General features: G+C 46.7%; 1 protein-coding gene across 1 annotated transcript in view; it reads left to right on the forward strand.

Moving 5' to 3' along the window:
* The first annotated feature begins 488 nt into the window (after window positions 1–488).
* LOC142886080 (transmembrane protein 132C-like) overlaps window positions 489–14,782 on the forward strand; it is a 49,410-nt gene continuing 35,116 nt past the window's right edge. Inside the window, exon 1 of the mRNA XM_076022991.1 lies at window positions 489–679. Coding sequence (XP_075879106.1) covers window positions 509–679 — 171 coding nt within the window. The 5' untranslated portion in view covers window positions 489–508. The remainder of the gene's footprint in view (window positions 680–14,782) is intronic.

The raw sequence follows: 14,782 nt of genomic DNA on the forward strand, positions 1-14,782 counted from the left end.
AATCTCAAGGAGCTCGTTGGAAAAAAAATCCTCTCCAACTCTCCATGTGATGATGACTGATGGTGCTAATTTTGGAAAATTCATGTTGTTTTTTACGACGCGCCGCGCTTTTAGACGGAATATGAAGCAGCTCCGTTTCTGGCCTCGATCTTTAAAAAAAAAAAAAAACAAACCCTGAGAAAAAAAAAACACAAAACCCATTCACGACTCACCGCAGAATCCAGAAATACTCGGAGACACTAAGACGCTCGTTCAGCGTCCTGTAAACACATTGGGTTGAAGAAGCTGCAGACGACGACGACGACAACGACTTGAGCGGCGTCCCAGGCCCCGAAAGGGGGAAGCATTTCTCTGTATTTCACTGGAAAACACGTCTATTCATTTCCCCTCCCAGCAGCCAAAGCGCTGGAACTCTGGCGGTTTTCACCCGAAATGACGAAAGCCTGGAGCCGGCCTCTGCAATAACGCGGCTTTTCATTTCAGATTGGACGGCTCGTCCTACGAGGTGATGCAGCTGGAGTTCGAGGTGGACAACGTGATCAACCTGGTGCCCACGCAGACGCTGCACTGGACGGTGGAGTATCCGGCGGGCCTGCAGGCCCCCCCCAGGCAGGCGGAGAAAGTGTCGCACCTCTACATCAGCAACGCCGACGTGCAGGGAATCGTCCCGCTGGCTGAGGTAACACACAGAGAAGTCAGGATGTTATCGGTAGCTGGGAGGGAAGCGTGTTGGAGCGCCCGACTGTGGGACTCACATCCTCAGCTGCAGCTGACTGACACACACGCACACACACGCACACACACGCAGACACACACACCTTGGGGGCTGATCAAAGCTCTAAAGGTCATCTTCTTTACCCCCTCCTGTGGGGACAGGCCTTCTGGTCACACATGCGCACACACACACACACACACACGCACACACACACACACACACACGCGTGCAGCAGGTTTTGAAGTCTGACGGGTTTTTGGAAAATACCACGCAGCCGCCAGGATGGCTCCAAACAGGCGGGGGGCGCGTGTGTGACGCGCCACACACACACGCACACACACACACACACACGAGCGCTCTCATGCCGAAGGTCCTGCTGGTAGGCGGCGTGCCCGCTGAGACTCAAACACATTTGCATCTTTGTCGTGCTGCTGTTGTGAACAATTAGCCAATTGGCAAACGTGATCAAGTCAACAATGACGATGGCACTCATGATAGAAAGAAGTGTTTTTTTTAATGGGTCCTATTTTGGTGTTTTTCAGATTTGATGCATTTATTTTGAAGGTCTACTCCCAACAATAAACTCCAAACTCCTAGTTTGAGATGTCGGGGCTTTACAAAATGAGTGTTTCTCTCACTCAGCCTGAAGAGGCTGTTTGGGCTCTCTGCCCTGCTTCCCGTACCCGCTGTCTTGTGATTGGCCAGCCGCTCACTGCTAGCGCTAACGAGTTTCCGCTCAATAGGAAAAGCAAACATTTTGTCCTGCTAAATCTGCTCAGTTTCTGCGGAAAAAAAAAACCAACATCTGTGAAGTCTAATACATTCAAAATTTAAAAAATAAATAAATAATTAAATGTGCAAACACTGAGTGATTTTTATGTTTGCGGTCAGTTCTGCTGTTACATGAACCTTCCGTGATTTAAAAAGTAACCTGCAGAACTTTGACCCTTTTATATTAACATTTTTGTTCTCCACCGAAACTTAAGTGATGTATATATATATATTATTTTTTTTGATACTTTCGTGTCCTTACTTACATTTAATATTCAGCGTCGGCTGATGGAGGATATTGCTTAAAAGGTCTGCTCAGACTGGTGACATTTTCAATCGTGTGAAAGGCCAGCGTCACTCCATAGATCCACAGATCAAAACAGACACATCTAAAGGGAAGACAAGGCTGCTCCGGCGAGCACAACCGAGAGCCTCAGGCTGAAAAGTGAGCAGACGGACGCCTTTCAAAACACTCCCAGTTCCATTACCACCGAGGTAAAGCTAATCTGGTCTGATAGCCCCCCCTTCAAACAGCAAAGCCCAAGTGAAAAAAGCCAATTTTGTTCAGGGCTTTCGCTAACGCCTTCTCTTTCATACACTTGGACCGTGGGGGGTGTTGTGGGGGGTGGAAAAGCATCATTTTTAAAAAGCATAGCTGCAGGCATGAGGCGAGTCAGGGGTCAGTGTGAGGAGAGCTGAGGAATAAGACATGCTAAATCATGTTTTTCTCTCTCCGCTTGTGGGAGTATTTTTGAAGATGTGCGTCGCAACGCTCGCACTCCCACACACACACACTAACTGACGAAGATGAATCGGTGAATCAGACAAAGCGTTTCCTCATTCACACGCTGTTAGCTTCCTTTTTTTCTGCATAAAAAAGAGCCACAAAAATCACAAACACGCAGTTATAAACAGCCAGTCGCAGACGGTGTTGAGTCCGCTTGGTGGCAAAACACCTTGTTGACCGCGTGAACACGAATCCAATAACATCTATTATAAGCTCTCACTGCGTTAATGCTTGGTCTTTGGTTCGTTTTCCAGCACTGAACACATGAAATATTGTCCTCCCCAACATATTTATTTTATCCGTATTTGGTTTGGATGAAATACCTACTGGCGACAAACTGGTTGTTTCCTTAAAGGACACAAAATCTCTTGTATAACTTGAGAAAAATAAAAAGTTTAGTAGTTTAAATACACTTAAACTCAGTAAAAAAAAAAAATAAAAAAAAAATGTCTTTGTTTTGCTTTATTTTTAGATTTCTAATTTGCCTACACCAAAATATCAAATGGCAATTAAAAAAATTAATTAAAAAAAATCATGTATGTCAATTGGCAAACAATGGTTTAATAGATCATTTTTTTTACTTTATCAAAGTAAATTTAACCATTCGTGGACGCTGATCAGCGATAATGACCTACAGCCATACTGAACTAATTGTTCAGCTTTACTAGTCACCACAGAAATCTCTCCTGATGACTGATGACTGTGTGTGTGTGTGTGTGTGTGTGTGTGTGTGTGTGTGTGTGTGTGTGTGTGTGTGAATGTGTATGAATGTGTCTCCTATTGCGAACAAAAAAAACCCAAAGCTGTGCTAAATGTTTTCCACTGCACACGACGCATCAGTCACATCCTCATGAAACCTTGCAGGTTTTCAAGCCCCCCCCCCCACCAAGTTTCTTTTTCTCGCTGCTCTCTGTTGGCTGAAAGCATGAAAATGGCTGCTATTACAGGCAATCTGGAGCGCCTGCTTTGTTTACTAGCAGCACTGAGCAGTTGTTGGCTGGTTCTGTGGGTGGGTGGTTGGGTGGGGGATGGTGTGTGTCACCGAGAGCGGCCTCTGTGATTGACGGAGATGAAAGCTCGGCTGTGTTTGGCTCGGCCGGGAGGAAGGACGACAGGGGAGAATCACAGGCCTTGGATTTTCAAAGGGAAGCCGGTTGGTTGGTTGGCTGGCTGGTGCTCTCACAGCGTCTAGCCCTTCCAGCCACTTAGGAGCATGTGACTAATCAACGGCTCTTACATCCACCCTGCACTCGGAGGTCACGGCGTGTCATCTCGGAGGGGCAGGCCTTGGGTCGCGTGCTCCAGCGTCTGGCGACACCATCAGAAACCTGGCGATGGATCTGCTGGGGCCTTTGGTCTGCCAGCGTCCCCGCCGTTCATCGGCCCAAAAAAACAATGAAACTCCACAACACTGCCCCTCATTTGCCGAAGCCTCCCTGATGCGCTTCCTCCTTAATTCCGCATATCCATTAAGGCTGCGGTCTCTCGGAGCCCGGCCGAGGAAAGACAGAGGCCCCTCTTCAGGAAACGAGGGATTGTTAGGAGTAATTTGTCTCTGGCGGAGGCTGAAAAATTGCCTTCATCAGGCACGAGCGCAGTGAGGAAGGGGGGAGGAGTCAGGAAGGCGGGGGCCGGACTGATGCAGAGGCGAGCGATGGACATCGGTTGTCGCCTGGTTCTTCGCCTCACCACTGTCACAACAAACGGCTCAAAGGTCCAGGGGTTAAACTTTGGCTTTACATCCTGCCCATAAATACAGGAATGGACGTGTACAATCGCAGTACGATAAAAGTCATTTGGTTTTCCTACCACGTGGAGCGGTAGTTCTCATCTATAGAACAAACATAGAGGGGGGGTCTTGCTCCCAGTTAGCTGCCATTTTGCTTATTTTATAAGGAAGCCTGGTGTGGACAGTCCACCCTGCGTGACAGCACGTTTCGCATCGTCGAATACAACAGAGAGAGAAAGCTGGACGAGGTGTCCAGGTGTGTGTGCACAGGGAGATGTAGTTCTCTGGCATGCCCAGGAGAGGGAGGGTGAGCGCTGCAATCTAACACTTAACCCCTCGATGTCGCCGCTTCTTCTCAAAATCTCCAAATATTACACACAAGATGAGAACCAACTATTTACAATGGATTGACTATTGACTATTGACTATTGACTATTCAGTTATGGGGGTTCGTGGCATGTTTAAATCCAAGTAAAGATCTAAAAACACGTGACCTGCCAGACGAAACACCGGTTTTCAATTTTCAGCAGCAGAACAGATCAGTTGGAGATAATAATAATAATAATAATAATAATAATAATATCTGTCTTTTATCTTTTTCTGGTTCTGCATTCACCCTGTTAACAGGAAGCCCAGCCTTGTGTTTATTGGCCTTGAATCCATCTTGTCGAACAAAGTGTCAAGTGGGTTGTTTTTTTGTTGTTGTTGTTGGGCTTGTTTGTTCATTTTTATTATTATTATTTGTGGATAATAATCATTGGGGAGGCTGCACCACCAGAGACCCTGAAGAAAAAAATAAATCTGAAAAACGGGAGTAAAACGGCACCTTTGAACTCTTTGTTCACAGTTTTATTTGTGTGTGTGATTTTGCCCACGAGGTGCCACTCAGGGTCAGGAAGACAGGAAGTCTCCTGCGACTTCCTGGTCCGCAGCAAGCAGAAAAAAACACAGATGGATTAAGTTTCATTTCAAACTGACGCATGAGGGTGCAAAACCATGATCACACATAGCTCATAAGCTTTTACTTTTTACCATTTACACTCACACACACACACACACACACACACACAAAAGTTTGGAGACCACTGCTCTAAACTGTCTAAATATACAGGGTCTGTGTGTGTGTGTGTGTGTGTGTGTGTGTGTGTGTATTTGGGTCAGTCAGAACTTGCCTGTCCTTGGCTCCAGGTTCATTTCCATAGCGAGCGGCTCGCAGCTCGCAGCTCGCTCCAATCAGTGGCAATAAATAGAAGGGGGAGAGGGGGGGGGGGCAGAGAGAGGGGGAGAGAGATGGAGGCGCGTTTGAAGCCAGACAACAAGTTTGGAAGTCAGTCAGTCGAAAGTGAGAGACGCCTGCGAGGGGACGGGAGGTCAGCGCCGCCTCTCTCCCTCCCTTCAAAATAAATGCAGAGAAGAGAAAGAAGGTGTTGGATGCATGAAGAGTCAATGTGGCTGGTTCGCCTCGGGCTTTTTTTTTTTTTTTTTTTCATTTTATTTTCAAAAACAGACACATTAGCTCCTCTTTAAAATGGAATGAAAATAATCTTCATGTTCCAAACAGTTTGCCGCGGTGAATGTAAATGCAGCTTCAAAGTCCGCTCCAAGCAAAGCGCTGTCACTTACAAATGAATGAATCAACCTCACAAGATGACGATGACGATGATTAATATTATTACATATTCGTCTATTTATTCATTTTTTTTAAATAAATCTCCCTGCACAGAAAACTTGCAAAAAAAATTCCAACGTCACACTAAAACTGCTGCAGCGTTGTGAAGTTCCAAGAGACCAAACACAAGGCGACGACCTCAGAAAGTTCACTCACTTGGAGAGCGGTGTAGATGCCCTCTGTGACATCACAAAGGGCCAATGGCCAGTAACGGCCAGAGAAACTTGACGCCAGTAAACCCGCTTCACTTTTATTATGGATTCAAGCTGGGTGGTGGTGGTGGGTAAGGGGGGGGTAAGAGGAAAAAAAACACCTCTCTCTCTCTCTCTCCATCTCACCCAGTTGACTTTCCCCTTGATGAAAAACTGAAACTGAGATCCGCCTCCTTCACGCTCAGCCACATTTAACCCCCCCCTCTGGAAATTGTTAACCGCGGTGCCCCCGTGGGCCAGAAGAGCCGGTGTTCCAGGGCCGACTGGTCTGAGAGGAGCGCCGCAGCAATTTGAAGGGTCGTCCGGCCGCCTGCGGCACAGCGCAGCACAGCAGGATCCCAGAAGCAGCTGATTATCTGATGCGTTTAGCCGCACGCACGATGAAATGAATGTCGCTAACAACGACAAAACGACAGGTTGGATGTCGTGGAAACGCGGACGAGGGGAGGAAAGGAAAAACGGAGCGATTCAAAAAAAGATGGCAGGCGAGGGGGACGGGAGGGAGAAAGAGACGGCAAAAAAAAAAAAAAAACTCATGATGAATGGCTGGGCGAGACGGAGGAGGCGAAGGAAGGGGAACGATGAGGGGGGGCCCTGACTAATTGATGAAATGTAGAAAATAAAGGGAAGGACGGAGTCTCTCAGTGACGGCGTGCCGAGTGGGAGGGAGAGGTGGTGTGTGTGTGTGTGTGTGTGTGTGTGTGTGTGTGTGTGTGTGTGTGTGTGTGTGTGTGTGTGTGTGGGGGAGAGTGCGCGCAGAGGGAAATATGAGGAGTGTGAGCAGCGGGAAGGAGAAGGAGGCGGGGCCCAGCGGAGGTGCAGAGCTCCATGTAATAGTCCCTGGGAAGTTCTGGGGCAGCACAGAGGAAGTGTGGGGGGGTGGGGGCGGGGGGGGCAGGCCAGGACTAATGCAATTAGGGCTCTGGAAATTGAAAGTACAATTCTCCCTGGTATCTTCGCAACAGAGCATGTGTGTGTGGGGGGGGACTGTTAGCTGCTAGCTTTCATATCCACCAAGCGTTTTCATCCCTCCTCCCTCCATCTCTCCATCTCTCAGTTTGGCTCTTACGACACTAACAGTAACACACAGATATAAAAACGGTTGTAACTTTGCAGCACCGTGACTCAGTCGCCACGAGCTCTTCTTGAAACAGCACGAGTCTCTGTCTCAGAAATGCACCCTGGGAAGAGTGAAGCTGTGTTCACAGCGGGAGGGGGCGGTACCCTGATTCGGACACGGTTGACCCTGATTTCCCAGGTCACCTGATGTGTGTTAAACACGAGCGTGCCACGTTAAGCCGTGCTCCCGCATCCCCCGCGAGCTCCAAGTCCTGAACGTCTGCTTGGACCCAGGGAAGACACCTTCTCTGACAACACAGGGTTCACTGCCTTCTTCTTCTTCTTCTTCTTCTTCTTCTGCTTGGGAACCAACCTGTCACATATCGCCACCTACTGGATGGGACTGTGCATCCACCGTATCCTTAGCGATGCCCCCCTATGAAGGGTTACTCCTCCCGCTAACTCTATTGCCGTTCTGGCAGAGGGGGCAGGGAGGAAGTGGGAACGGCTCGCATTAGTTGTCCTGGCAACGGGGTGATTGACTGCGAGCTACCCCAAACGGGCTCATTAGCATCTCGTTAGCAGCTGCAATTAGCGTCTTGACAGACAGGCGAGTGGGACGGGAAGGGACGACGAGACATTAGCTTGAGAGGCAACGAGGTTTGGCTCGGACGAGCAGGAGAAATGCTAGAGAGAGAGGCGGCAGAGAGGCAGGCAAACACAGAGACGCAGGAGGTTTTTTTGTTTTGTTTTGTTTTGTTTTTTCAAAATGTCAACTCCATTTGAAACGTTTACGAGAAAAAAAGCCCACGCAATTTTCAGTGAAAGGACGTGGGAACACAGTAAATAGTTTTAATCTGCCACTGTTTGTCTGGACTGCTCAAGGTTTTCTCCTCAGACGCAGCGGAGAGAGGAAGCGACACGATTAATTAAAACATTTCTGTGGATTCCATAAAGTGATGGCGGGTGGGAAGTTGGAAATCATCATTCGGATGTGATGAGCGCTCAGAGTCATCACAAATGATGCTAGCTGTGCTAGCTTCCACCAACAATACGGACTTATTTGACCTTTGATCATGTGACACAGACCTCGTCCAGCAGTTAACTTCCTACTTTATTCCTTTGAGCTGGAGTGGTGTTTGTGTCGCCGGTGGAGCCGTACCTGTGGAGAGAGGTTGCTTGAAAACAAATGCTCGCGCTTTCAGGAGAGTCCGTCGAGCACTCTGAACACAGCTGATACAATCAGAGCCTCTCGTGTCGTCCACCCACCAGCTGGGTGTTTATTACCTGGGACTTATCAAGTGGACGTGTTTCATCACACAGTGTGTGGTTGAATTAGTCACACAAGGATCAAAAGTACCTTTAAAAAAGCCCCAACCATCACCCTACACTCTGTGCTGCTGCTCTCAGCTTTCATCAGGCCTGCACTCCTACTGCTGTTACACTGCGCCTGGCTCCTGCAATCACAGCCAATAAACACTACCTTATAGAGGGAAGCTTCAGAGTGCTGGAGGCTGCAGAGAACCGCAACTGTGGGAGGAGAAAAACAGACAAGTGACAGAACGACAGTGATTGTGAGAAAAATGATTTACAGATTCAAGACAGGTCAAAAAAAAAAGCAAAACAAACTAGGAAGATTTAAAAAGTTGGCTTCTTTTTTTTATTTTTAGCATTCAATCAATCGATTCAATTGCAAAGATTCAAGAAGGGTATTTTGCACAAGCGATTGTTTGATTATGCACTGACAGATGAATCCAAATCTTGCCCGGGTTTATAATAATAATACTAAAACTTTATTTGTACAGCGCTAAATCACAACCAAAGGCGTCTCAAAGCGCTTTATACAATCAGAGAGAAGCAACCGGGCCCCCGGAGCAAGCAAGGTGCGACAGTGGCTGGGAAAAACTCCCTAGTGGGAAGAAACCCAGGGCAGAACCAGACTCCAGAGGGCCATCATCTGCCTAGGAGTAGTTGGGGTGAAGTAGAAAGATAGAGGAGAGACAGAGAAAGAGAGAAAGGAGCAGAGTGAGCCAGGGTGGCAGACAGGACAGAGTGGAAAACAGAGACACCAACCAGGCAAAACGGATATAAACACAAAGAATAGGAAATAATTCAAGGCTGCTGTCCACGTGGGCTGTAAGTGTCCATGCTTTGGAAGGAAAGAGCCTAGCTCGATGAACAATCTGCCCATAGGACAAGTCCAGGTCCTAGGCCTGGTGGTGGGACCAAGCAATGACACCAAGACCCCCAGGACAGCACAAGTTTATTCTGATTAACCCTGTGAAGCCGTCAGAAACGGGCAGAAAATTCAACCAATCAACAACTTCTCACAAAATCCATCACATTACGCAAGTTTTTGCACACAGAAGCAGCAGCAGCAGCATCTGATTAATTACATTTGAATTAATAATCAAATGCATAACATCGTAGACATTGTGTGTTTGTATTGTAGAAGGCTTATTATAGATTACATTGAAAAATGTGACATGAGCATTCGGTAGAACGCTGTCTCGCTGACCTGCAGCATGTGAACACACTTTAGCCGTCATACATGGTGTATGAGTCCTCTCGGTACAGACAGTGCTCACTGTTGTAACCTTTGACTGAATGAATTAAGTTTTGTTGATGATGATAATGTTTGATATGTTATATTTACAAGTATAGTTAAAATAATTTATTTATTGTACAGTGGTTAGTGTTTCTTGAATTGTCCACAAGCCACCTAGAACTCCAACTCCCAGCAGGCTTAGCGCTAACAGGTCGGTACCCTATAAAGATTGTAAATTACTCACCGGTGTGCAAAAATAATAGCTGAAAGAACGCCAAGCAAAGGTTTTACTGCGGTTCTCTTGTTACCCCTTTTTTTCCCCACACAAACGAGAAGTTCTTTGCATCAATACGTCCTCCTGAAATCTTTGAACTCAGAACATAGTTTAATCAACACTCATTTCATACAAATCTCAACAACGCCACCTGCTCATGGTGATGAGATAGAGGTTCATTTTAAAGGTGTTCCATTTTCACTGTTAAGAACCGGAACATCTTTGGCTTTTTCTTTTGCAACTTGCTCCGTTGTTGTTCAACGTGTTTCAGCCTTGCATGCCGGGCCTTTAATCTTTAGCGGCTCTCACACTTTCCCAAGGCTTAGCTCCTGGTCATAGCCACGCCCCCGAGGTCTCGACGCGCAGCTCGTTTGTCTGAGCGGCCAATTAACAGGTCCGACAGGTAACTCTTTTTCAAGCGTCCCTGCTTTTTTAAAAGAAGGATCCAACGAGCCAATTACAGCGTGTTAGCCGGCGAGTGTTCGCTGTGCTGGCTGCCGTTCCCAAAGCTTTTGTTAAAGCTCCGGGTTGCCCTGACTTTTTATTCCAGGGAGGACGAAACTAATCTGCTTTCCACTCAGGCCACCTGATAAATGACAAATGCATGAGCTGAATTGATTCTCTTCTCGGCTACTATGTATGTGTTCTCCAAAAAAAAAAGGATAATTATTCCAGCTTTACTCTGACAGCTGGTCCATTATCGATCATTGTCAACACCGCTGGCATATTTTTAAAAACCACTGACGATGAGAATTATGATGAGGCGAGTCGTGATGGGAGGCTTCGAGGATTTAACGGACCGGTGATTGATCATGGAGTGAGCATTTCTGACTGGGAACACGCGCTGCTCACAAATATAGTTAGGGGTGATTTGACTTTTGCTTGGGATTCGTTTATTTGGCCGTCGCCTCGGTTTCATGGAGTCAGAGTGTGAACGGCGTGACGAGGAGGACGGATTGGAACACGAGCTGTCGCTCAACCAGAACATTTAGCGGTGGATTCGTCATTTTTCACCTTGATATTAGAGAGATGAGAGAGCCAGCGTGTTGTTCAGTAAGTATGAAAACATTAAACAGTTGGACGCTGGTGGGTTGGAGAGTTTCACAGAACGACGAGGTCGTCCTGCAGTTCAGTCGCATTCTCAGATTCCAACCCACAGCCAGGTTTACTGGGCTCCCTTTGCAGCCACGTTATAGACCATGGATAACACTTTGTGGCTGAAAACATTCGATTTGTCTCACTTAGATGTAAATGACACCATTGTCATTTTTGTCAAATCTTTTGGAAGGGAAAGTAGTGTGGAGCAGACACACAATTCACACTGCGGAAGAAATGAGGGTTAAGTTGATACAGTTGGACAGAAACTGGCAATTACCCTGATAATTGGTTCAAAGTGTTTGTCAATGTGTGTGTGTGTGTGTGTGTGTGTGTGTGTGTGTGTGTGTGTGTGTGTGTGTGTGGGAGGGGGGGGGGGGGGGTTTCAAAGCAGTGAAAGTCAGCCGGTGTTCAGTTTGTTATCATTTGTCAAAAGTCGTTTAGAGAACAAGAAACATTGCAGCGTTTGGCCACAGTCTGCTGTAATTACACTAACAAATGGATCTGAGTGACTCACACACACACACGCACACAGACACACACACACACACACACACACACACACACACACACACACACAGATAAAAGAGTCACATAAACATCTACAGACATCCAAGTTTAAAAGAAAAATGTTGATGCTAATGTGCAATATGCGCACACGCATACACACACACACACACACACACACACACACACTGAGTGGTGCTGCCAAATAAATGAGGCGGCACTCCTCAGGCCTAATAGGCTGGATGTAATTAACATTGTCATAGTGATAATAGCCATTTATCCCTGATATATCTCTCACACACACTCCGTCTCTCTCTCTCTCTCTCACACACACACACACACACACACACACACACACACACACACACACACACACACTCCAAAACCTGTATGTTATCTTGGGAGCTCGGCCAGCCGTCACCACCCTCATCTGTCTCTCTCCTAATATGTCTCCTCCTTCTTCCTCACCAATACCCACACACACACACACACACACACACACACACACACACACACACACACACATATTATGTATACACAGTAAGTTTTTACATAGGTGTATACTGTATATATACATATAGACGTTACATTTCAAATGCATCTTTTAGCAGTAACGGGATTAAATGAAACATCCGCTGTTGTTTAATTCCTTCAAAATGAGAATTTCTATTTACATCAAGAGTGAGTCCTAAAGTAGCCACACTGCACTCACACACACTTCTGAGCTTGAGTTGTAACGCGTGGCTTCCAACGCAGAAACTCAGACGTGCTCACTCTCAGTCTGAGCTCGCGCGGGGGCGGGGCATCGACGCGCTTATCGACGATGCCACCGCTTGCGCCTCGGAAAAAGCCGCTCTGTAATTATTTCAGTAAACGGTATTGAGTTGTCGCTGTGCCGCTGCTGAATCACAATATATGTTGAAGCCAAAGTTCATTAACTTCAACAAGAGCAAAAACACAAAAAAAAACAAGCTGTTTACCCGACTTCTATTGGCCACTCTCCATGAGGAGAGAGCAACTGTTATTGGCAAAGGAACACAAGACATATATATATATGTATATATGTATGTATGTAGATATATATAGATGTACATACGTATTTTGCCCAGCTATGTCCTGCCAGAGTTTTCCTGACTGCTCTGTAACCATCAACACTTGTGGTTGGTGGATCCTTGGGTGTTCTAAGGGCCAGATGAAATGTATAATCCCTTCAACGAGTTCTGCTTCTACCCCGAGGCCCCCCCCCACCCCCAGTTGGCCAGACCCACCGGGAGAACCAATCACATCATGTCTGACACACGTAATTTAGCTTCTATCCCTCCTTTTTCTCCTGCCGGTAACCAATTTTAGCCGCCTGAGCGAATTGTCTTGCTCGTGCTCTTTCACCAAAACTCGAGGGAGTGAGGGGGGGGGGGGTTGGGCAGTGGATGGATGACCAGTCAGCATCTAGTGAGCAGCTCAGCTACGCTTTGTTTGTTTTTTTTCTCTTTGTTTTTTCTATGACAAAACGAGGCCCAACTTTGCCATGGGTAGGTGAGATGGTGATGTCACACCACCAACATGTATCCCTGGTCGCCGAGGAGAAGATAAATCTTTCTTTCATGATGTTATCTAGACAGAGCGACATGAGATCAGAAGACAGGAGCAAACACTATGAAACATTCACGACATTAGGAATATATTTTTTTTTTTCTCGTTTTTGTTTGTTCATCCAAATGAAAAAGCCGTGTGTGTGTGTGTGTGTGTGTGTGTATTTTCCCAGTGGATCCCTCTGATCGGTCATCCACCGGTCAGCTCTGGTCATCTCAGACAGAGGTGACCAGTCATGTCTTTGGCACCAGAACCATGACCTCGGTCGGTCGGTCGCAGGTGCACGGTCTCGGTCCAGCTGCTGCACATGTGGGCTGCAAACTGCCCCAGTGCAGGCTGAAGGTCACAGGCCCACGATGCCGACAGGGGCGTGTCATCTGCCAGAGCCGAGACCCAACTTTGTGGCTCCCAACACACACACACACACACACACACACACACACACATACAAGACACAGGCACTTTATTCAATCATTTTCTCTATCTAATGAAGATATTAAGTTGGGGGGGGGGGGGGATTGTGCCAGGCAGCCCGACTGGATCACCAGTCAGCTCTAATTTTTTAGTGAGGTTTTTCAGACAAAATGACACGGTGATAGTGAGGTGTATCAAAAAGCAATTCAAAGGCTGATGGACTCATTATTCTTTCTCCATAACATGATGGAATGAATATTTGCCTCGCCGTGTCACACACAGAAAACTGGAAGGGAAACCAACGCCCGTACAGAAAGCAGAGCCTTTGGAGTGATTCATTTTAAGTTCACTTAAGATGATCAATTTGTAAATAAAATATGAATGTGTGTATATATATATATGTATATATATGTACATATATATATATATATATATATATATATATATATATATATATATATATATATATATATATATATATCTACAGACATACATATATACATACAAAGATTTTTGGCACATTTTCTTATCGTCATAAGAGATGGAACATCCCCTCTCATGATCAGCGGCTGCATCCGTTCAAGTCACCTGCAGGATTCTATGGAAGGAGTTGCAGGAAAACCGAGGAAAGAGTGCTGTATGGAGATTTTAACTGAGCCATTTTTAGAACAGTAGTTCAAGCACAGCTACACGTATACACTCTGAAGTTATGTGTATATGTATATATATATATATATGTATATATATATATACATGAACAGTAGTTGAAGCACAGCTATACGTATGCACTCTGGAGCGTATCCGCAGGCAGAGGCGCTCCAACGTGCCCGAGTGCAGGGCAGCCGAGGAGCGTGACACACGGGATGTGTTTAATGGCTCTGTAGTAAATTGCCGCTAAGTGCCTTTAACCAATTTTCCCTTCACAGCTGAGCCCCGATACACACCCACCCACCCGCCCGCCCGCCCATCCAAGGGAGTGCGCACACACACACACACACACACACACACAGGCGCACACACTCAGACACGCACACAAAATTCGCATGACAACAGCAGACTGGAATGAAACAGGAAACGATGCGGATGGAAAATAATACACAGCACAATGGATACAAATTAACGGCTAGATGCAGACGCTTTGTTTGGGTTTGAAGACACTTGGAAGCCCCAGACGACATGAAATGTTTCCCTCGGTGAACGCGGGCTTTGCTAGCGGCTCCCTGCTCAACCGTCCCAGTCGCTTTCTGTCACACGAAGCCCAAATGAGTGCTTCCTGTCTGGGAACGTCATCTCTGTGCAAGGACGGACACGGGCCAAGCCGGATAACCCCGACCAGCAGAGAAAGCCAATGAGTGCGTCGGTCCAGTCGTTACTCATGGAGAGCGGGGCAGCTGAATCTGGCGCACCTGCAC

Source organism: Nelusetta ayraudi, unplaced genomic scaffold (assembly GCF_046127955.1).
Source record: "Nelusetta ayraudi isolate G7.1 ecotype Tasmania unplaced genomic scaffold, CSIRO-AGI_Nayr_v1 ptg000014l, whole genome shotgun sequence".
Lineage (NCBI taxonomy): Eukaryota > Metazoa > Chordata > Actinopteri > Tetraodontiformes > Monacanthidae > Nelusetta > Nelusetta ayraudi.